This window comes from Erinaceus europaeus, chromosome 8 (genome assembly GCF_950295315.1).
Source record: "Erinaceus europaeus chromosome 8, mEriEur2.1, whole genome shotgun sequence".
NCBI classification, from domain to species: Eukaryota; Metazoa; Chordata; class Mammalia; order Eulipotyphla; family Erinaceidae; genus Erinaceus; species Erinaceus europaeus.
The window spans coordinates 121,592,886-121,616,642 of NC_080169.1; the positions used below are offsets into that span (position 1 = coordinate 121,592,886).

The 23,757-nt window shown below is 58.4% G+C and overlaps 1 protein-coding gene across 1 annotated transcript; it reads left to right on the forward strand.

Annotated features, from left to right (window-relative positions):
- The first annotated feature begins 26 nt into the window (after nucleotides 1-26).
- Nucleotides 27-23,229, forward strand: KRBA1 (KRAB-A domain containing 1). The gene is made up of 16 exons (XM_060196772.1): nucleotides 27-683; nucleotides 4,489-4,615; nucleotides 4,766-4,885; nucleotides 5,177-5,299; nucleotides 6,260-6,439; nucleotides 7,944-8,075; nucleotides 8,279-8,443; nucleotides 10,741-10,890; nucleotides 11,010-11,186; nucleotides 13,302-13,475; nucleotides 13,801-13,962; nucleotides 16,032-16,337; nucleotides 16,624-16,791; nucleotides 17,738-18,157; nucleotides 20,120-20,275; nucleotides 21,400-23,229. The coding sequence occupies exons 1-16, from the start codon at nucleotides 351-353 to the stop codon at nucleotides 22,203-22,205; spliced, it is 3,699 nt and encodes a 1,232-aa protein (XP_060052755.1). The 5' UTR covers nucleotides 27-350; the 3' UTR covers nucleotides 22,206-23,229.
- The last annotated feature ends 528 nt before the right edge of the window (nucleotides 23,230-23,757 follow it).

Genomic DNA, 23,757 nt, shown 5'->3' on the forward strand with positions numbered 1-23,757 from the left:
CTCGGTCCGGTTTGCGTTTTGCCTGCGGTGTCCAGCGCGCGGGGGTCAGTGGTCAGGCCCGGCCGAGGCCCCGCCGCAGCTCCGCGAGGCCCTGGAGGAGCAGGTGAGGCGTCGGTGATGCAAGTACAGGTAGCAGCGCCCCAAGCCGGGACCACCCGGCTCCCGCGGCGCCTTCTGGGAAATGTAGTTTGCACCTGCACCTCCCCTCAGACACGCCCCCTCGCGTGCCGCGGTGCCTTCTGGTAAATGTAGTCCTACTCTCTGGGACCGCCCCAGAGACGCAGCCATGACGCGCCGCGGTGTCCTCTGGGAAATGTTGTCCGCACCTGCGTCACCCGGGATACACCACCATGATCCGCAGCGGTGCCCTCTGGGAAATGTCCGGACCTGCGCCACCGACTATACGCTGCCATTACCCGTCGCGGTGCCCTCTGGGAATTGTAGTCCGCGCCTGCGCCTTCCCCGGCACGCCCCCCTCTCCGCCCGCCGCGGAGTCCTCTGGGAAGTGTAGTCCGCGCCTGCGCCGCGCGCGCTGCCGAGGCTGGGGGGTCTCCGGGCGGAAGCAGGACCACCCTCCCTTGATTCGCACAGCCCGCAGCCGGGGTCCCCGAGGTGGCCGTCCTGCCCGGAGGGCCGCGGGCTGTGTCAGGCGGAGCCGGGCTGGGCCCGGAATGGCGCGGCAGGTAAGGAGGAGGCGGACCTACGCACGACGACGGACGCCCGACCCTCGGCGTATTGGGGTTCCTGGGGGGAGGGGGCGGGGGGGGACCCCGACTTCCGATCACCTGTGCGGGGTGCGCGGGGCCGTGTGCGGAGAGGTGAGGGTGGGAGGCGGCACTCCCGGGCCAGGTGCAGCTCGGCTGCGGTTGGGGGGAATCCCCGGAGCTCAGCATCACCCTCTGCGGCTCCTGTTAGTTCCTGGGGGGCTAGGGGTGGTAGGGAGCTGGGGGGGGCGGGGGAGGAGCTGGGGGCTGGGGAGAGGGGGCGGGGCCTTGGGTGGGGCGGGGCCTTGGCGGGGCGGGGCCTGTGGGGGGAGGGGGAGGGGCCTGTGTGGTGGTAGGGGCGGGGCCTGGTGGTGGAGGGGGCGGGGCCTGGTGGTGGAGGGGGGCCTGGTGGTGGAGGGGGAGGGGCCTGGGTGTGGCGGGGGAGGGGCCTGGGTGGTGGAGGGGGCGGGGCCTGGGTGGTGGAGGGGGCGGGCAGGTCGCCTGGCCAGGTGCACCTTCCAGGTGGGGGCTGTGGACCCCCAGGGAGGAGGGACACCATTGTCCTGCAGTCTGGCGGCTGGGCGGGTGCCCGGCACCCAGGGCCCCGGGTGGCTGTGGCTGTGGGTGGGTGCGATTCCCACTCGCCTCTGCACCCAGCTGGCTCCCCGGGCCTGGGTGACACCCTCAGGCAGGTGTGCACCGCCCCGAGAACCAGAACCAGGGCCCAGTGGCCCTGGTCCCCAAGGGTGCCCCCCACCCAGGCGGTGTCACCCCACACGGGCCTCTGCTGCCCAGGCCTCTGGTCTTCCAGACCCCGGACAGGGTGGCCGCTGTCTTCTCAAGACGTATGCCGCCTCTTCTGGCCGGCGACGCGCAGAGCAACAGAGAAAGAGAATCGGGTAGCGGCAAAGGTTTTACAAAGTTTCTGTATTTTTTTTTAATTATTTTTTAATGATTTTTAAAAAAACTTTTTAAAATATGTATTTATTTTCCGTTTTGTTGCCCTTGTTTAACATTGTTGTGGTTATTGTCGTCGTTGTTGGATAGGACAGAGATAAATGGAGAGAGGAGGGAAAGACAGAGAGAGGGAGAGAAAGACAGACACTTGCAGACCTGCTTCACCGACTGTGAAGCGACTCCTCTGCAGATGGGGAGCCTGGGCCTCAGACCGGGATCCTCACACCGATCCTTGCAAAGCATGTGCACTTAACCCGCTGTGCTACCGCCAGACTCCTGCTTTTTTTTTTTTTTTTTTTAATGGCTGACAAAAATCACAAAATAACGGGTATAAATTCCACCACCAGAGTTCTGTGTCCCCATCCCCTCCATTGAAAACCGCAGTGGTTCTCCCAAGATCACAGTCATGGGTGGACTATCATTTCTAGAACTATCTATCTATATTTATACATATTGGCCCTTTTTTTTTCTATGCTTTGGACCTCTCTTCCTTTCCAAGCCACACCTACTCCTGCTACTACATCCAAATGTTCTTCCTTTTTTTCCTCTCCTCTCTCTATGTCCTGATGGAATTGGGGTTCAGAGCCCTCTGGCCATCTCCCCCTTTCTCCCCCTCTGTGAGTATGAACCAAATCCTTTATTGGGTACAGAAGGTGGGGGTTCTGGCTTCTGTAATTGCTTCTCTGCTGGACTTGGGCGTTGGCGGATGGATCCAGACCCTCAGCCTGTTGCTGTCGCTATCTTGCCAACCTGGCAAAAGCCTTCTTTTTTTTTTTAATTTTTAATTTTTATTTATTTATTATTGGATACAGAGAGGAATTGAGAAAGGAGGGGAGATAGGAGGGAGAGAGACAGAGAGACACCTGCAGCCCTGCCTCACCACTCATGAAGCTTTCCCCTGCAGGTGGGGATCAGGGTCTTGAACCTGGGTCCTTGTGCACTGTAGTGTGTGCACTGAACCGGGTGCGCCATCGCCTGGTCCCCCTGCAAAAGCTTTCTTTATAAATGATTTTGTGACCCAGCAGCTGCCTGGAGCCAGTGGCTGGGGGTTGGCCTTGGGCAGTGAAGGTGGAGGGGGCACGGAGGGAGGCTTCCTGATGTGCTGTCAGGTGGGCACAGCTGGAGCCTGAGCACTGAGAACGGCGGTGGTGAGGGGGTGCCTGGGGGCCCTGTGGCTGCAAACTGGGTGCTGTGCTGGGGTAGAAGGTGAGTTTCTGGAGGCCTGCATGGCAGTGGTGGCCTGGAGCCTGCACAGTGAGAACTTTTTCCAGCAGCACCGGGATAGACCACTGAGAGCCACCAAGGGCCCCCACGGCCTGGCTGGCCGGGAGCCTCACCGAACCACGTGTTTGCACGCTCAGCCTTGCACACCTGCCTTCACTGGGCAGCGGAGGAGGCCTAGGGAGTCTTCACTCCTGTCCCAGGTGAACTTGGCCTCAAGGAGCTCCCCATGCAGCCAGGATGGTGACAGGTCTGAAGCTGTGGTTCTTCTAGAGCTGGGCACATGTAGCCAGGACCCCTCGGTCCCCACTGAGTGTGCAGGAGGTGGCAGCCGTCACCCACAGGTGACCGGAGGTGGCAGGTCTGCTGCACTAAGTCACAGCCCCTCCTGCACCCCAGCCTTCGCCCTGGGCACCCCGAGTCTTCAGGGTGGTCAAGGCCCTGTCCCTGATCAGAAGCAGAGCCGGCTGGGGGCTCCAGAAGCCCGTCCCCACTGTCCCCCACACACATCGGGCCAGGATGGGGTCCGTCTGCTGCTGGAGCATGCAGGCCCCCAGCTCCACCACTCCCATGGATGACCCCACAGGGACAGAAGGGCCCCAGCACGTAGGTAGAGTGCAGGGTCTGCATGCATGAGGTCCCAGGTTCAATCCCCTGGCATATCACATGTTGGAGGTGTGCTCTGGTCTCTCAGCCCCTTTTCTCATGAGCAGAATAAATAGATGCGTACTAAAAAAAAAAAAAAAAGTCAGTTTTATTTAACTCGATAGGACAGAGAGAAATTGAGAGGGAAGGGGGATAAAGAGGGCGAAAGAGACCAAGAGACACCTGCAGCCCTGCTTCAATGCTTGTGAAGCTTCCCTCCTGCAGGTGGGGATCGGGGCTTGAACCCAGGTCCTTGTGCCTGGTAACGTGTGTGCTCAACCTGGTGTACCGCTGCCTGGCCCCGACAGTTTTAAGGACCTGGAGAAGGAGCAAGCTGTGCAGCCTTGGCCATGGGGGTCCGGGTCACAGACCGTAGAGGGCAGGGCAGAGCTGGGTGACACTCCCCCTGCCCTGTGGGGGTGACGGGGCCGGGGGTGCTGGCTGCCCCCCCAAGGAGCACTTGGGCAGTGGGCGTCCCTCGGTCCCCACCCGCAGGGTCGTCTGCTCTGCTCTTCTGGGTGAGACGGGCCTACGTCCTCCAGACTGGCAGGGCTGTGTGAGGTCCTCTGTCTGTCTGTCTCTCTGTCCCTGTCTGCCTGTTAGGGTAGAAGCAGCGACATACACGCAGTGCCTTCAGTGCCAGGGCTCCCCGCCTATCCTTGCGTGTTAAGGGGCCATCTGCACGTGAACCCGGAAGAGTGTCTGGAGGGTGAGGCTGGGGTTGGCCAGGGTCCCCAGGGGGCTGCTCTCGCTGGGCTGCTCCCCAGTGCAGTCGGCAGACCAGGCCTTCCTTCACCAGCCACCTGCTTCTCTCTGGGTGAAACACTGGGGTGGGGGGCTGGCAGCCGGTGCCTCCTCTCTGCCTCACTGGGATGCAGGGCCTCGCCTCTGTCTGGTGAGCGCCCACCCCTGAGAGAGAGAGCCCCCTGCCCCAGCCGACGTGTCCGCCCCCCCCTCCCAGGCTTCCATCGCCTTCCAGGACCTGGCCGTGCGCTTCTCCCCTGAGGAGTGGCGGCTCCTGGGAGCCGGGCAGCGGGAGCTGTACCTGGACGTGATGCAGGAGAACTACCAGACGCTGGTGTCCCTGGGTGAGGGCGCTCGGTCCCTGTCACTCCCACCCCTGCGCTTCCCCCTCTCCCACCCCCCCGCCGTCCTGTGACCCTGCCACCATGTGACCCCGGGAAGGGTAGAAGCCGACCTCCGTTCTGGGGGCAATGACCGCCTTCTCTCTCTCTCAGGCACAGCTGAGCCTCTCCCCCTCTCTGCCTTCCTGTCCCCCTCGGAGCCGGGGGGCGTTTCGGGGAGCCGGAGCCCCACCCAGCAGGGGCAGGAGCCCCCCAGAGCAGGAGTGCCCCTGGGTGAGTGGTCCACAGCCCCGGTGTACCCTGAGGCCTCTCACCCCTGTGGGCTGGGGACCCGAGACCCCACTGCTGGGAGGGAAACTGGGGTCCCCCCCTGGACTGAGCCCCCAGATAGGGGAGTCCCCGGGCCCAGCACCTCTAAGACATGTCCCGGCCCGCTGGGAAGATCCGGCCTGGACAGTGTCCCCTGGGGCCCCCACACCCGCCGGGTCTCTCCCTGCTGTTCCTATGGGAGGGTCCCCCAAGATGCTGGGCCAGCGGGGGGTTACCAGGGACTCTCACCCGCAGGGGGCACCGCCCAGCACAGCCTGCACCTCAGCGCCCTGGTGCAGCTGGTGAGGGAGATCCCAGAGTTCCTGTTGGGAGGCACCAGCCCCGAGAGCGGAGACGGGGAGCAAGCGAGCCCCAAGGGTGAGAGACAGCCGCCCCCCACCATGTGGGCCCCCAAGCCCTGGCAGAGTCCCCCATGGGTTTTTTGTTTTTAATTTTTTTATTTATTCCCTTTTTGTTTTTGTTGTTGCCCTTATTTTGTTGTTGTTGTTGTGGTGGTGGTGGTTATTACTGTTGTTGCTGTTGATGTCGTCGTTGTTAGATAGGACAGAGAGAAATGGAGAGAAGAGGGGGAGAGAAAGACAGACACCTGCACACCTGCTTCACTGCCTGGGAAGCGACTCCCCTGCAGGTGGGGAGCCGGGGGCTCGAACTGGGATCCTTCCGCTGGTCCTTGCACGTTGCGCCACCTGCACTTAACCCGCTGTGCTACCGCCCGACCCCCATGGGAGGTTTTTCTTTTAATTGTTTTTTATTTATTCCCCTTTTTTTTGTTGTTGCCCTTATTTTGTTGTGGTGGTGGTGGTGGTTATTATTGTTGTTGTTATTGATGTCGTCATTGTTGGATAGGACAGAGAGAAATGGAGAGAGGAGGAGAAGACACAGAGGGGGAGAGAAAGACAGACACCTGCAGACCTGCTTCACCGCCTGTGAAGCGACTCCCCTGCAGGTGGGGAGCCAAGGGCTCGAACCAGGGTCCTTGCGATTTGTGCCACATGCACTTAACCCACTGCACTACCACCTGACTCCCATGGGAGGTTTTTTTTTTTTTGGGGGGGTGTGGCCCCTGGATTTACTCCTGGTGTCATCACCCACACACCTGGGGGAGGGGACCGCATCCTGCAAACTCCCCCCACACACACACAGGTCTGGCCTCTGGGGACTGTCCCCAACAGCCCCCACCCCTCAGAGAGGCGGTGACCATGACCCTGAATCCAGAAGCCTGAGGGACAGGCAGAAGCTGCTGGGCACTGGGTGGACCTGGACAGGGAGGTGGTATCTGCACCAGGCTGTAGCTTTGACCTCCATTCGGCCCCCCAGCCCCCTCTGTCCATCTTGTCCCCCCCATAGCCATGACTGGGACCCCAGACACCTGCCCCCCAGTGGGGCCCAAGGGCTGCCTTCCACACCCGCCCCCCAGCCTGGCCCCCACACCTGGTGCCGACTCCTCGTCCAGCAACTTGACCGCAGCCGGGGGACGGGAAAGCCCCCTCCCCACCAGTGAGTGTGACCCCCCCATCCCATCTGAGGTTGGGGACCTGCCCCCCCACACACACACACAGACACATTCCCTGGGGGACCAGCATAGTGACTGGCCACAGGCATGTCCAGTGGGAGGGGCTTATCCACCTTACTTAGTGCTGGTTCATGCTTTTTGTGTGACCCGGCTTCGAATCTGACCCCTGCCACACTGGGGGATGCTTCAGGGCTATTCTTTCTCTCTCTCTCTCTCTCTCTCTCCCCCCTCCCCTGTTTCCATCCGTTTCTGATCTTTCTTGATCACAGCAGTGATGACAAAAAAAAAAAAATAATAATAGTTGGCATTCGCATGGGATAAAAACCAAGTCCCCAGAAAGGTGCCCCCATGTCACTTGTCCCTCTGCTGGGCAGCCCTGTGTCCCTTGGGAGGGAGGGAGGGGGCCTGCTGGACCACTGAGCTAAAGCAGAGTCCGGGTGGGTCCCCGGAAGGAACTGGGGACTGGGGAGATGCCCCAGGCTGCTCTGGGTGCCGGGACCTGGCTGCCCCACTAGGGCTGGGGGGGGGGGGCAGATCTGGGGCGTCTCCCAAGGCCAGGGCTCTAAAGGCTTGGCACACGCTCTCTCCTCTCCTCCTCCCTTTTCTTTCTCTCTTCTCCCTTTCTTTTCTCTCTTCCTCCTTCCCTCCTCCTCCCTCTCCCTCCCTCCCTCTCCTTTCCTCCTCCTCCTTCTCCTTCTTGCTCTCCCTCTCTCTCCTTTCCCCTCTCCTCTCTCTCTTCCTCTTTCTCTGCTTTCTTACTCTCTTTCCCCCTCTCCTCTCCTCTCCTCTCCTCTCCTCTCCTCTCCTCTCCTCTCCTCTCCTCTCTCCTCTCCTCTCTCCTCTCCTCTCTCCTCTCCTCTCTCCTCTCCTCTCCTCTCTCCTCTCCTCTCTCCTCTCCTCTCTCCTCTCCTCTCTCCTCTCCTCTCCTCTCTCCTCTCCTCTCTCCTCTCCTCTCCTCTCTCCTCTCCTCTCCTCTCTCCTCTCCTCTCTCCTCTCCTCTCTCCTCTCCTCTCTCCTCTCCTCTCTCCTCTCCTCTCCTCTCTCCTCTCCTCTCTCCTCTCCTCTCTCCTCTCCTCTCCTCTCTCCTCTCCTCTCTTTTCTCTCTCCTCTCCTCTCCTCTCCTCTCCTCTCCTCTCTCCTCTCCTCTCCTCTCTCCTCTCCTCTCTTTTCTCTCTCCTCTCCTCTCCTCTCCTCTCTTCTCTCTCTCCTCTCCTCTCTTCTCTCTCTCCTCTTCCTCCCCCTCTCCTCTTCTCTCTCTCCTCCTCTTTCTTCTCCTTCGTATTCTCTCTCTCGTCTCCCTTTCCATCTCTCCCCCTCTTCTCCTCTTTCTCCTCCTCCTTCTCTCTCCTCTTTTTCTCCCACCTCTCTCTCCCTCTCCCCTCTCTCCTCCTTTCTTCTCTCTGCCCCTCTCTTCTCTCCTCCTCCCCCTGCCCCTCCTTACCCTCCTCTCTTCTCCCTCTCCCTCCTTCCCTCTCCCCCCTCCCCCAGCTGCAGACACAGTGGGGCGTACAGAACAGGGAAATCAGGGAGCAGCACCAAGCGGGGTGCCCAGCCCTCCCACCCGGATCCCCTGCATGAGGAAGGACCTCAGGAAACAGGAAGCGGGGGACCCCAGAGCAGGTGAGCACCCGCTCCCTGGGCGGGTGAGGAGACGGGCGAGGAGACGGAGCCGTGCAGGGCCTGCAGGGCCTGTGGGGGCGGATCCTGTGGCTGTCTCTCTGGGCCTCCCCACCTCCCTGCAGGATATGGGGGGTCTCACCCCCGAGTGCCCAGTGGGGCAAGGCCCCCACGCTCGGGGTGCCCTGACCTCGGCTGCCTTGCAGGCTCAGCGGAACTTCCCCCGGGGGGCAGCCCCCTGCAGGGGTTCATCGACTGCCTGAGGGACATCCTGGTGCCGGAGGCCACCCCCGGCGCGCAGCCTCCCTTCCCCGGCATGGGCGCTTCTCGGCTTTCCAAGGTGGAGCTGCGGCCTGGGAGCCCCTGGGGAGGTGAGTTCTAGACTGGCTCCTGCTGGGGGTACAGGACCCTAGGGTTTTGGGGTATCTCAGCCAAGTGGGGACTGCAGTCAGACATGGTGGGAAGGCCGCAGCACAAGAGCTTCCGCCAGTGCAGTGGGAGCTGGGCTCGAACCCAGGGTGAGCTCAGGCAGACCTGGCGAGTTCCCCTGCTGTCCGTTTTGTTTTTTCTTGGTTTTGTATTTCTGTGTTTTCGTTTGTGGTTATAGTGGTTTATAAGCTTGTAGGATCGCAGGGCCTACCTACTTCCACACCACACTCACCACCAAAGTTCTCTGTCGGCAGCCTCCCAAAGACAAACACCAGAGTTCCTCCAAGTCTTAAAGTTTCCTTGCTTTTTTTTTTTTAATGTTTATTTTTCCCTTTTTGTTGCCCTTGTTTTTTATTGTTGTTGTAGTTATTGTTGTTGTTGATGTTGTTAGGTAGGACAGAGAGAAATGGAGAGAGGAGGGGGAGACAGAGAGGGGGAGAGAAAGACAGACACCTGCAGACCTGCTTTACCGCCTGTGAAGCGACTCCCCTGCAGGTGGGGAGCTGGGGGCTCGATCCGGGATCCTTGTACCGGTCCTTGCGCTTTGCGCCACGTGCACTTAACCCACTGCGCTACCACCCGACTCCCAGTTTCCTTGCTTTTTTTTTTTTTTTTTGGCAAGTTCATGTGGTGAATCAGATCTCTAGACTTCACATATGAATGAAACCATCTGATAATTGTCTTTCATCTCTTGACTTTCACTGAGCATCCTCACCTCTAGTTCCACCCATTTTGATCCCAACATCCTCTTTTTGATGGCAGAGTAGTATTCCATGGAGTACATATCCCATCATTTCTTTAGCCAGTCATCTGTGGATGGGCATCTAGGCTGCTTCCGCTCTCTGACTGTTAGGAATATTGTGGCTGTGAACACAGGGGGGCACTGTCCCTTCTAGTTAGTGCTTGAGTGTCCACTGGGTAAATGCCTGAGAGTGGGATTGCTGGGTCGTAAGGTAAGGATCCTTTTCATTTGTTTTGTTTTTGGTGGCACCAGGGAACAAACCCTAATGATCACACTCATGAAGTGACACCACTAACTAGCCTTCAACCCCAGAATAATTGTTTCATTCTTTATTTTAGACAGAGAGAGCAGGGGTGCAGGGGAGAGGGAGAGAGAGAAGAAAGAGAAGGAGAGAGTCCACAGCCCTGCTGCACCGTCCACGGAGCTTCCCCAGTGCTGTCTGTGGCACTAGCATGTGGTGCTGGGGCTCAAGCCCATGGCCTCATGCACTCATGGTAAGGCAGGTGCTGTACCAGTGAGCTCTCTTTCTCTCTGATGCTCTCTTTTTCTTTTGTTTGCCTGTTTAACTTTGGCTTATGTTGACAGGGGAGATTGAACCCATGGCTTTGGCATCTCAGGGTTGAAAGTCTTTTTTTTATTATTATTAATATTTATTTATTCCCTTTTGTTGCCCTTGTTTTTATTGTTGCTGTTGTTATTGGTGTCCTCATTGTTGGATAGGACAGAGAGAAATGGAGAGAGGAGGGGAAGACAGAGAGGGGGAGAGAAAGACAGACACCTGCAGACCTGCTTCACTGCCTGTGAAGCGACTCCCCTGCAGGTGGAGAACCGGGGGCTCGAACCGGGATCCTTATGCTGGTCCTTGCGCTTCGCGCCACCTGCGCTTAACCCGCTGCGCCACCGCCCGACTCCCAGGGTTGAAAGTCTTTGCAGAACTATCATGTTATTCCCCAGCCCCCCCCCCCACTTTATTTTTTTTGTTAAAGAAACCAGAGCGTTACTCACCTCTGGTCTGCATGCAAGTTGTGTGCTCAGCTTCTGAGATCTCCTCCTTGCCTTTTTCTTTTAAAATAGAGACAAAGGGGCAGAGAGAGAGAGAGAGAGGAGGGAAGAGACTGCAGCACCAAAGCTTCTTCCTTCAGTGCAGTAGGGGCTGGGCTCGAACCGGGGTCCCACACATGGCAAAGCAGTGCACTGTCTGTGTGAGCTGTGCCCTTATGGATGTGCTAAGAGGGCCGGAGCCCAGGGCCTCGGATGTGCAGGCCACGTGTTCTAGCCCCGAACGCCTCCCCAGCACAATTGCTCCTCTTGCGAGAGACATAGAGAAAAGACCCTCCTCCTTGGAGACCTTCCTGCTGCTGCCTGTGGTGTGCTCACGCGGTGCCAGGAACGGAACCCAGACCCCCATGTGTGTCAGACCCCCTCCACCCGGAGGTCCCCCGGCCCCTCTGTACAGACCAGGGGCTCAGGCTTGGGTGTCACCCCTCGTCCCCGCAGTGAAGACAGAGCCGGCTTCCGGGGACTGCCCCCTGCAGGGCCTGCTCAGCTGCCTGAAGGACATCCCAGGCCCCCCCCACAGACGCCCCTCAGGAGTGGGGGGCGCTCGGCCTCAGCAGGAGCCGGGGCCCTGGAAGAGGAACCCAGGCGGTAAGGCTGCCGGCACCGCCTCCTCCCTCCCCTGGGCCAAGGGTCAAGCACGCGGGTGGGGCGGTGGGAGCCCGGGGGGAAGCGCAGCTGACCTCTGAGTGCCTGGGGGCTCCCCGCAGGGCCCCTGTGGCCCCTCCCGCCCGGAGCAGGGGCCCCAGTGGTGAAGACAGAGGACGCCTGGACCCAGAGCCCGCCTGCACCTGCCTCTTGCCGGCTCAGCAGGGTCCCCCGCAGCCCCGGCCACCGAAGGGACAGCAGAGGTGGCCCACTGCCCCACTGGGGCCCTGCCGCTCCAGGTGAGGTTGGGGGGGGGGCTCAGCCCTGGGACAGCACAGTCACACGCACCACTGCATGCCGCACACGCATGTACACACAACACAGTCACACGCACCACTGCATGCAGCACACACATGTACACACAACACAGTTACACCACTGCATGCAGCACACACGTGTACACACAACACAGTCACACACTCCACTGCATGCAGCACATGCATGTACACACAACACAGTCACACGCACCACTGCATGCAACACACGCATGTACACACAACACAGTCACACGCACCACTGCATGCAGCACACACATGTACATACAACACAATCACATGCCACGTCACCACTACATCCAACATACATGAACACACCACTGCACATAACATGTATGTACAGTGCACAGCACATACATGTACACAACCCAACGACACAATGCCACACCACACATGCCATATGCACCACTGCATGCAGCACACACGTACACACACAGCTTCAGCACATGCCACACACAGCACACGTGTGCTACACAGTACAAGCACACACACATGTAGTCACATACCACTCCATGAATCACACGTGTGTTCGCACACCATCACCCACGAGCACAGTCCCCACAGCAACGCCACAGCACCACACACACTGTACATGATCCCCCCACGCGTGTACACGGCGCTAGGGCACACACCATAGACACACGCAGCTCACAGACTATACATGCCACGTGCATATATAGCCCCACCCCACACAGCACATGCCACAGACACACAGAGCACACACCTTGTGCACCGCTTCACACGCACACAGCCCCCACACTGTTGGTCTGCTTCTAAGACGCCTTCTGTTTCATTGGTTTAATCCCCCCTGCTTAACACTGCATTCTGTTTACATAACCACTGTTAACTAAGCACCGCCATGCCTGCAGGGTACTGGTTTAATCCCCCCTGGCTCACCATGTCTTTTTGCTCCGCCCCCCATCCTTGTCACATCCTGTTTCCACCCTACTTGGCGAGTATACATACATACATACATATATATATATGCAGGATTGTGATTAGAGATAGCTTAGCTTAGATTGCGCTGCGTTCTGCATGAATAAAGAGATACTGCTGCCCAGCTCAGCCATGAGTCCCTGGTAGTCTGTCTCCCGCCCGCGAAGCTAGCCCATGATGCCGGGCTAGCTCGCTTTGCGGGCGGGAGAGAGAGAGGACCAGGGACTCGCAGTTCAGTCTTTATTCATGCAGAACGCAACACAATCTAAGCTAAGCTATCTCTAATCACAATCCTGTGTATATATATACTCGCCAAGTAGGGTGGAATCAGGGTGTGACAAGGAGAGGGGGCGGAGCAAAAAGACATGGTGAGCCAGTGGGGATTAAACCAGTGCCCTGCAGGCAGGGCGGTGCTCAGTTAACAGTGGTTATGGAAACAGAATGCAGTGTTAAGCAGGGGGGATTAAACCAGTGAAACAGAAGGCGTCTTAGAAGCATACCAACACCACACCACAAGCACACACCACAAACATTGCACACAGCACTCATGTGCCACATACTCCGCACATGCAGCCAGCCACATGCCACACACTACTACATATAACGTGTACACCCCCACTTGTACACCGCCCCCACAACGCACCGTACACGATACATGTGTGTACTAGCCCCAGCGTGGTACATGCTGCACAGATCACACGTGCACACAGCCGTCCACCTTACGCACAGCACACAGTACATGCACCACATATGTACAAAGCCCCATACCACAAGCCGAACACAACACCACACGCAAACACACCACATACAGCGCACGCATGGACACCACCCCCACACACGTGCCCCGCGGTGCATATAGTCCCACAGCACACAGAACACGCACATTCACCACTACACACCCCCCCACACACAAATAGCACAGAGGGGGCTTGGCCTGCCCACCGGGGACCACCCCCCATATTGACTTAGTCCTCGTCCTCCTCAGTCGAGGCCAACCCAGCCTTCCATTCCTTCCAGGGGTTTTCTGAGGTGGGAGCTGGCCCTCTCTTCCCTCCATGCCCCGAGACCCCAGCCCAGTGAGGCCCCGTCACCTGCAGGCGGTGGTCGGGAAGCCCAGTGTGACGGGCGTCTCCCCTATCCCAGCCGGCAGTGCCTCGAGCTCGCCCCTGGAAGCCCTGGAGGCCTGTCTGAAGGGCATTCCCCTGAGTGGGTCGTTACCTCCCCAGCCGCCGGCTGCCCCCCGCTTCCGGAGCCCCCAGCCAGGACCCCCCGGGTCCCCGAGGCCCGAGCCGCAGCCCCGTGGACCTCACAGCCAAGGTAGAGTGGGCCCCCACCTCACTCGGGGTGGCCCGCATCCCCGCCGAGGGCACCCAGGGGTCTCCCTCCTCTCCCTGGGTCTCCTGGGGGGATGGGGATGCCCCGCTCCCCCAACCTCCCCCTTCCAGGCCTGCCCACGCCCCCCCCACTCACACATCGGGGGAGGGCAGGGAAACCCCCCTCCCGTCTCCTACCTTCCCCAGAGCCAACTCAGTTTACCCAGCCCACAATCCTGCAGTGTCGACATCATGAGCCCAGAGCTCAGGGGGACCTCAGGAGCCGCCCCCCACTTTTCCTGTGACTCCGGTTCTACTGTCTCCCACAGAGGGTCCCCTCGGGCCCCCACTGGGCCTGCAGGGCTGCGGCAGAGACGGCCTCGCCCTGCCCCCCGGCCCACCAACCACCCCCAGCAGCTTCTCTTCCTGCAGTGATGGGGACCTAGACCTGCAGAGCCCCGAGGTTGGCCGGGGCCGCCTGCCGGGCGGAGGTGAGCCGGGCGGGGTCGCGGGGCCCCACCTGGGTGAGGGGCCTGGGGATCCGGGTCACTCCAGGATCCTCGGTGGAGGCCCAAGCTACCACCTCCAGAGATGCCCCTGTCCACTCTCATTTGGGGGCCGGGGAGGGCTCTAACCCAGGGCCTCACACCTGTAAGGCCTGGGCCCTGCCACTGAGCTACCACCCAGCCCTGCCATGTGCCCTTCCTTACTTCCTTCAGAAAGTTATTTATAGATGTCAAACAATCAGCGGCTTCGTCGTCTGTGGTCACTGGGGCTTCACTGCCCTGCGTCAGCTGCCTCAGAAAAGGAGAAGGCAGCCTGGGAGGTGGCTCGGTGGGTGAAGCGCTGGACTCTCAGGCATGAGGTCCTGAGTTTGATCCCCGGCAGCCCGTGTGCCAGAATGAGGCTCTGCTTCGCTCTCTTCCTTATTCAAATTAGCGATGACCCAGGTGACAATTAAAAAGTGTGTGTGTGTGTGTGTGTGTGTGTGTGTGTGTGTGTTAATTGTCACCTGGGTTATCTATTGCTGGGGCTCAGTGTGTGTGTGTGTGTGTGTGTGTGTTGTCACCTGGGTTATCTATTGCTGGGGCTCAGTGTATGTGTGTATGTGTGTGTGTGTGTGTGTATGTGAATTGTCACCTGAGTTATCTATTGCTGGGGCTGTGTGTGTGTGTGTGTGTGTGTGTGTGTGTGTGTGTGTGTGTGTGTGTGTGTTTAATTGTCACCTGGGTTATCTATTGCTGGGGCTCAGTGTGTGTGTGTGTGTGTGAATTGTCACCTGGGTTATCTATTGCTGGGTGTGTGTGTGTGTGTGTGTGTGTGTGTGTGTGAATTGTCACCTGAGTTATCTATTGCTGGGGCTGTGTGTGTGTGTGTGTGTGTGTGTTTTAATTGTCACCTGGGTTATCTATTGCTGGGGTTCAGTGTGTGTGTGTGTGTGTGTGTGTGTGTGTGTGTTTTAATTGTCACCTGGGTTATCTATTGCTGGGGCTCAGTGTGTGTGTGTGTGTGAATTGTCACCTGGGTTATCTATTGCTGGGTGTGTGTGTGTGTGTGTGTGTGTTTTAATTGTCACCTGGGTTATCTGTTGCTGGGGCTCAGTACCCACACTACAAATCCACTGCTCCTAGTGGCATTTTTATTTATTTATTTTCCCTTTTGTTACCCTTGTTTTTTATTGTTGTAGTTATTATTGTTGTTGTTATTGATATTATAACAACATCAATAACATTGTTGGATAGGACAGAGAGAAATGGAGAGAGGAGGGGAAGACAGAGGGGGAGAGAAAGACAGACATCTGCAGACCTGCTTCACCGCCTGGGAAGTGACTTATTTCTATTTTTTATCTAACTGGACAGAAATTGAGAGGGAAGGGGAAGATAGAGAGACAGAGACACCCACAGCCCTGCTTCACTGCCCATGAAGCTTCTCCCTGCAGGAAAGTGGGGAGCGGGGGCTTGAGCCCTGCCTGGCCCCTCCCCTTACTCTCCCTCCTTTGAGAAAGTTAATAGCCATAGAAAACATTAATTAATAAGTTATTTATCTATCATCACTGGAGCTCCACCACTCTGCGTCAGCTCTGGCAGACAGAAAGAGAGAAGGCAGGAGTCGGGTGGTAAGGATCCCGATTCAAGCCCCTGGCTCCCCACCTGCAGGGGAGTCGCTACAGAGGTGGTGAAGCAGGTCTGCAGGTGTCTATCTTTTTCTCCCCCTCTGTCTTCCCCTCCTCTTTCCATTTCTCTGTCCTATCCAACAACAATGACCACATCAACAACAATAACTATAACAACAATAAAAAACAAGGGCAACAAAAGGGAAAATAAATAAAGTGAATGTGCGTGTTCTGTGTGCTGTGGGACTATATGCACCGTGGGGCACGTGTCTGTGGGTGGTGTACATGTGTGTGCTGTATGTGGTGTGTTTGCGTGTGGTGTTGTTTGGCTTGTGGTATGGGGCATTGGATTACCCAGCCCCTGCACCTGGGACGGCTCCCCCTCTGCTCAGCCCCCTCCCAGGTTTCTGCAGGTGGATAAGACGGGCTCCTTCTGGGGTGATGCAGGTCTGTGGTCAGGTGTCTGTCCAGTGGACCTGAATGACCCAGTGATCTGCCCCTCTCCTTTGGCCCCCGCTGCCCTGGATATGGGTGCAGGCATGGCTCCTGGAGTCCGGGGAGCCCCCTGCAGCCCCCCAGCTGTGATGCCTGCCTCCCCGGGAAGCCCGCCGGGCAGCTCGCCACTGCAGCGCCTGCAGACCTGTCTCCAGGGGATCCCTGCGCCAGGCCCAAGGCCCCCCTGGCCCTGGTTGTCCATAGGGGACAGGGGCCCACGGAGAGCAGAGCCCAGGAACTGGATGGCGGACAGGGAAGGTGAGGCCCTGGCTAGATGGGGCTCAGGTCAGAGTGGGTTGGGGAGCAGGGCAAGGCTCCCATCTGCTGCCTGGGGTCCAGCTCACTCAGGGGACCCACCTGCCCTCCTGAGCCAGCTGTCCCTGGGGGCCCAGACAGCTGGATCTGGGGGGACCTGGGCCAGGCATGTGCCTCTTGCCTGGAGCTGGTGGCCCCAAGATTCTGGGTGAGGTGAGGTGGGGTGGGGGACATCGTCCTCTGTCCCCAGGCCTCCAGTCTCAGGCCTTTTGACTTGCTGTTGTTACAGGACCAAAGGATGAGGTCTGGGAGCCAGCCCGCCCAGGGAAGCCCCCCAGGAGCCTCCAGCCAGCCAGCCCCCAGGCACCCACCCTGAGCAGTGTCCCCACCTGCTTCCAGCGAGGCCCCCGGGACCTTGGGGTCCCCCAGGCCCCATCGTGGAAGTGGCTTCAGGAGGGTGAGCTGGAGCCTTCAGAGGAGCTGGGGCTTCTGGGTGGAGAATCTCGCGCGTCTTCACCGTCGTCGTAACTCAGGGTTGCGGGGTCATGGGGCACAGTGTCTCCCTCTGCTACTGCCACCTTGAGGGTCTTGGCACTGAGCTCCGTCCCGGGCCTCCCAGCAGACTGGGGGGTGGATCTGGCTTTTTGCAGAAAACAGAGTCTTTCTTTACTTAATATTACATCATCGTTGATTATCGGATAGAGACAGAAGTCAAGAGTGGAGGGGGAGATAGAGAGGGAGAGAGACAGAGAGGCCTTGCCTCACCACTTGCAAAGCTTCTGCAGGTGGGAACCGGGGGCTCAGACCTGGGTCCTAGTGCCCTGAACTGCGTACAGCTGACCATGTGCGCCAGCACCCAGCACCCAGCCCCGAGTCTAGTTGTTTTAGGTCAGAGCACCGCTCAGCAAAGGCTGTCGGAGCTGTCGAGGACAGAACCCGGGACCTCTGGAAGGCAAGTCCGGTGTGATTCCACTGTGCTGTCTCCTTGGCACCCCCAGAACCCTCCTCTCCCTCTTTTGTTTCTTTCTTACATTTCATTTAGTTTTTATTGAGGGCATGAGAGAGTGGCACTGGGGATTGAACCTGGGACCTTGAAGCCTCAGGCATAAAAGCTTTCTGCAGAACCATTATGCTGTCTCCCCAGCCCTCCTCCTCTCACTCACTCGCCTTTTCCCTTTCATTGGCACCAGGGTTGTCGCTGACACTAGGTGCCAGCACTGTTAATCCACCATACCTGCCAGCCAGTTTTTCTTTCGTTTTTTTTTTTTGTTGTTGTTGTTGTTGTCCATTTTATTTGCTAGGACAGAGAGAAAATGAGAAGGGAGAGAGAGAGAGAGAGAGAGAGAGAAAGATAGACACCTACAGACCTGCTTCACCACTCATGAAGCGTCCCCACCCTGCAGCTGGCGAGTGGGGGCTTGAACTCAGGCACTTTGGTTTCACCCGCCCAGGTGCCCCCAGCAGGCCCTCCCCTCTACGCTGCCTGGAGAGCTCTCTGCGGGGCTTCCTACCCGGGGGACCCCTGCGCTTCGCCTGCCTGGACGGCCCCGGTCCCCCCAGCCTCAGCCCCAGCCCGGGCTCCAGCTGCAGCTCTAACAGCTCCGAGGAAGACCCCAGGCCAGAGCCCCATCCGAGGGGGCCGGGGAGAGCCGTGCCTCAGGGCTCGCAGCCCACCCCAACACCTGCTCCGCGCCTGCTGTCAGGGGCCAGTCCCCTTCTCGTCTGCCAGGGGCCTGGACGCCAGTCTCCAGGCCCAGGGGACACCCCTGCTGGTGGTGAAAGAGGAGAACAGGAGCCTGGGGGCCTCGACGTTACCTGTGCAGGTGAGCCGGGGTCTCACGAGAGGAGAACCAGGGGCAGACGTGGGCCTCGGAGCCCTGCCCCTCTCTGTTCCCTTATTTGCCAGAAGATTCTGTCCTTTTGTCAGGAGGAGAAGGTGGGTTCTGGAGGAGAAGGTGGGTTCTGAGCAGCCCCCTACCTCACCCATATACACACCCGGTAGTTTTTTGTTTTTTGTTTTTAATTTTTTTCCCTTTTGTTGTCCTCGTTTTTTATTGTTGTAGTTATTAATGTCGTCGTCGTTAAATAGGACAGAGAGAAATGGAGAGAGAAGGGGAAGACAGGGGGAGAGAAAGACAGACACCTGCAGACCTGCTTCACCGCTTGTGAAGCGACTCCCCTGCAGGTGGGGAGCTGGGGGCTCGAACCGGGATCCTTAGGCCGGTCCTTGCGCTTTGCGCCACCTGCGCTTAACCCGCTGCACTACTCCCGGTTTTTGGTTTTTTTTTAAATTATTTTTAATTGTCTTGCTTGTTAGACAGAGATAGCCAGAGATTGGGGGGAAAGGGGAAGATAGAGAGGAAGAGAGACAGATAGATACCTGCAGCCTGCTGCACCACTTATAAAGCAGTCCCCCTGCAGGTGGGGAACGGGGACTTGAACCTGGGTCCTTGCACACTGTAACGTGTGCGCTCAGCCAGGTGCGCCACCACCTGGTGTTAACTGAGCAGCGTTACTGGGGAGACCAGGCAGTGAGCGGCCGCGTCTGCTGTAGTCTCAGTGAGCACACACTGTGGCAGTGTGTGATGACATGCGTTATGTAGACGTGGCAGTAGGCAGAGACAGGGTCTTAAACAATGAGAGTCTGAGGCCAGTGGACAGCTAGCTCACCCAGTAGAGACCAGTCCTTGTGCGGGAAGCCTCCGATCAGAGCCCCGGCACCACATGGGAGCCCCGTGTGTGGTACGGGGGAAGCTCCCTGGATGGTGGGGTGGTGCTGTGGCTTCTCTCTTCACTCCCTGTCTCTAAAATAACCGGAAAAAAATCCATTTGGGAAGGTCCCCGGGGTTCATCCTCTTTTATGACTTGAAATGAAAATTGTGTGTGTGTGTGTGTGTGTGTGTGTGTTGCCCCCAGTGGGGGAAGTGGAGGTAGTACTGCAAGGAATTCTGGGGCCGCTTCCCCACTCCCCACTCTGCTGACTAGCCTGGGCTCCAGCAGGGATCGCAGAAATGAAACCGGGCAGGTGTGCCCAGTCCCCCTGAGGAGATGTGTGCTCAGGGACCCCAGGCCAGACTCTGGCAAGGTGGCCCCTGGGGTTGGGTTACCAGCCCTGTGCTGTCCTGGCCCTGCTGGCCTGCGGCCTTATATTCTTACTGGCCGGCAGGGCCTGGCTGAACACACAGCTGCCCAGGACGGACAAGGCCGTGGGTGAGTGCCGCGGGGTGCTGGGGGTAGAGCCCCTCTCACTGCTTTAAACTCCCTAGCTGCTGCTCCTTTTCTTTCTTTCTTTCTTTCTTTCTTTCTTTCTTTCTTTCTTTCTTTCTTTCTTCCTTTTTAAAGTGTTTTAATCTTTTATCTATTTATTATTGGATAGAGACAGAGAAATTGAGAGCAGGTGGGGAGAGATAGAGAGGAAGAGACAGAGAGACACCTGCAGCCCTGATTCACCACTTGTGAAGCTTTTCCCCCTACAGGTGGGGACCAGGGGCTTGAACTTGGGTCCTTGCGCACTGTAATGTGTGCATTTAACCAGGTGCGCCACCGCCTGGCCCCTCCAGCCCCACCCCCCACCCTGTCCACCCTCATTGCGGGGGGGGGGGGGGTATAGACCCTCCACCAAGCCGGACTCCTGGATGGACAAATGTGTCCTTCCCACATCCCCCATAAATATCCTGGCAGAGATACAAATTCTGGGAATTTTAGGCCGTGTTCTAATAGCCCCTGGTCAGAGCCGCTCAGGACCACGTGACCCACAGCCCGAGGTCTCTGTGTGCTGTCTGCAGAGGCAGCCAAGGCTCCAGCTCCCTGCCTAGAGGAAGAGCCCAGCCCTGAGGCCCGCCAGCCCCCTGGCTCCTCCTGTGGACCCCTGTCCTGGAAGCCCAGAGCCGGCGAAGACCCCGGGGGTCTGGGGTCTGGACACGGAAGCCCCACTGCTGCACGTAAGTAGGTGGCTGCCCCCTCCTTCCAGGAGCCCTGCAGACACCTGGGGGCGTGGGAGGCAGCTTCTCACCTCCTCTCCCCGCCACCCTCCTGCCTGCAGTGGGCTGGCCCAACCCCCTGGGGACCCCCACCCCCACCCCCGCCCCCCGCCTGCCCCTGTCTTTCCAGGAACTCACTCTGGGTTGTGGCTTTCACGCTCACGTCCTCTTGCAGGGAGAGCTGGCTTTTTCATCACAGCACCCAGAGAGAGCTGGGTGGTGGTGCACTGGGTTCAGCTCACATAGTTCTAAGCTCCAGGACCCGCACAAGGATCCGGGTTTGAGCCCCCACTCCCCACCTGCAGGGGGAGCGCTTCACGAGTGGTGGAGCAGGCCTGCAGGTGTCTGCCTCTCTCTCTCTCTGTCTACCTTACTCCTCTCAGTTTTTCTCTGTCCTACTGAATGAAAAGGGAAAAAGGAAGGGAAGGGGAGGGGAGGGGAGGGGAGGGGAGGAGAAAGAAGGAAGGAAGGAAGGAAGGAAGGAAGGAAGGAAGGAAGGGGCCAGCAGAAGCAGTGGATTTGTAATGCCGGCACCAAGCCCCAGTGACTGGAGGCAAATAATAATAATAAATAAAAAGAAAAGTTCTGCTGTGGACTTGGGGAGGGGTGGTGCATGTGACCAGATGAGACCGCACAGGTGTCGTGTGGCTGTTCGCTGGTGGTCACTTTCTCTTCTTCTTTATTTAGTGTTACTACTGTTATTATCATCATTATTTTACTGCCACCAGGGTTATTGCTGGGGTTCAGTGTCAGCACTATGAAGCCACTGCTACCAGTGGCCTTTATTTCTTTCTCTCTTTCTTTCTATTTAATTGGATAGGACAGAGAAATTGAGGGGTCAGATATAGAGGGAGAGAGAGAGAGAGAGAGAGAGAGAGACACCTGCAGACGTGCTGCACCACTCATGAAGCTTCCTGCCTTCATGGGGGGGGCTCGAGTCTGGGTCCTTGCACTTAACCTGCTGCGCCACCGGCTGACCCCCACTTCCTTCGCTTCTGAAGTGACCCTTGGGGGCAGGACAGGGACCCCGGGTGTGGGGTGGTGGAGGGGCCTGCAGCCCTCACCCCTCATCTCTTTGCTTTCAGCCGGGACTGACAAGAGCACCCCCGAGCCACTGCCCCCCGCCACCTGCTCCCCTGCGCCCTCACCCTCAGCCGACCCCCCGCCGTCCACGTGTCCCTGCGGGGCATCCCTGCAGCTGGAGCTACGCAGCCTGGGAGCCGCCCTCTCTGAGAAGCTGGACCAGATGGCCACCACCCTGGCCGGCCTGTCCCAGGAGGTGTCCGCCATGAAGACACAGGTGGCCTGGCTCAAGCGGCAACCCAGGGGCCCTGCACCCAAGGGCCTATCCTTGTGGGCCTGGCACCAAGCCCGGGGCCCTCGCTGGGCCCAGGGCCGCACCCCCCGACCCCTGCCCTACGGGAGACGCGGGAGCCCCGCCAGGCCCAGGCCCAGGGTCCTGCGCGGTCAGCCTGAAGGTTGTAGGGCAGGGGACACCCCGGGCCTGGCCAGCGGGAGGCCCCGCCCGGCCCCTCCCCTGCCCGCAGATGCCTCCCCTGCAGAACCTTCCAGACCCATCTCCAGCCCTCCCCAGCAGCCCCTGTCCTTGGCCTGCAGCGGCACCATGGGGACCGTGCGCCCCTCCCTTGGACACGCTGAGGCCTCCCAAAGCCCTCCTCTGCCGCTAGTGCCTGCAGCCTTGCCTCCCCCCTGGACATCTGCCCCCCAGACAGACATGGGGCCTCAGGCTGCAGCCTCGGCACCAGCCAGGGCCCCCAACCAGCCCAGGGACCCTGGCAGCCTGTGGGCAGGGGTCCAGAGAGCCCTGGAGGGTGAACTGTGGGGCGGGGAGCACCGGACCCTGAGGTGGGGTGTCCCTCACCCCCACTGAGGATGCCCAACCCCTGGCCTGCTGGCGCCCTTACTCAGGCCTGTCCTTTCCCCGTTTCTGGGCCATGAGGGACAGGGGCACCTTTGGCCTGCCCGCCCCAGACTCAGGGAGGCCAGCGTTTGGGGGTGCGCCCCTCAGCCGTGCCTCTGCCCTTCTAGACTCAGGTTCATTTAGACACTGTTCCACCTCCTCTACCCCCTCTGAAGCTGGCAGGTGCCCCCAGGTCCTGGGTCTCCCAGTGGCAGCCTTGCCCGGCCTCAGTCCTCAGCACAGAGGTGGAGCAGACTGTCCCTTCCCGGCGAAGGTGGGCACAGACTCCGGGTCTGAACTGGGTTTGCCCAGTGGATTCTGACATTAAAAGAAGCTGCTTGTGAAGTGGAAAGTACGGCTGGTACACAGGTGGAGAGCCTGAGCCAGTTGCCAGGACCCTGAGAGCTGACGTGTCTCAGGGCTGAGAGACATTCGCCTCAGTCAGACGCCCGTGATCTGAAGAGATCTGGGGGACCCACACAAGGCACCCTGAACTGGGACAGTGGCAAGCGTGGGCCGCCACCCCCAGCTTTTCCGGGATATTGACTGATAAAGTGATGGCATCACATCACAGAGGATCACAAGGAAGATGGAAAATGCTTTTTTTACGTAAGACTTAACATCAGGGGTAAATGTCAAGGCACCAATAACAGGCAGTTAAACATCAGGATCAACAGTCAGAAGTTATTTTCACGGTGCTGGAAAGCACCAGAAGTGTCAGGCGGGGTGTTGAAAACTGTCGTTGTCTGAAGGTCATCATGTCAGGCATGTTCGTCTGGTGCCGTAGCTGCTGAGCTTCTTCCCATTATCCCTGGCGTATCTGCAGCAGCAGCCAGACATCAGAGCTGTGGGGGTGTGTGCATGACGGCCAACTAGCCTGAGGACTGGTAAAATCTCTAACATCCAGAGTTTGCCTCAGAGCAGGATTCTTTTTTTTTTTTAAGACTTTTTCTTCATTCTCTTTTTTTTAAAAAATATTTATTCATTCCCTTTTGTTGCCCTTGTTGTTTTATTATTGTAGTTATTATTGATGTCATCGTTGTTGGATAGGACAGAGAGAAATGGAGAGAGGAGGGGAAGACAGAGAGGAGGAGAGAAAGACAGACACCTGCAGACCTGCTTCACCGCCTGTGAAGTGACTCCCCTGCAGGTGGGGAGCCGGGGGCTCGAACCGGGATCCTTACGCCCGTCCTTGCGCTTTGCACCACGTGCGCTTAACCCACTGTGCCACCGCTGGACTCCCGCAGGATTCTTGTAGTAAGGGACACAGCCTGAAAAACAGGCCTCAGGGTCTGTTAGTCAAAGGAAGGCATCTGACAGACAAACAACTAATTTGCAAACGTAAATGCAAAGGTAGCAATCAGGATTTCTAATAACAACTATTAGTAAGTCTGAGATCAAAAACTTCTTCAACTGGAAAGGCCTTGGTTCCCACAGAAGGGAGGTGGGGGTGGCGGGGGGATGTCCAGGGACCAGGCTGCCTACCCGTCCAAGCCCTCCACTGGGCCTGGCATCTCCCTCA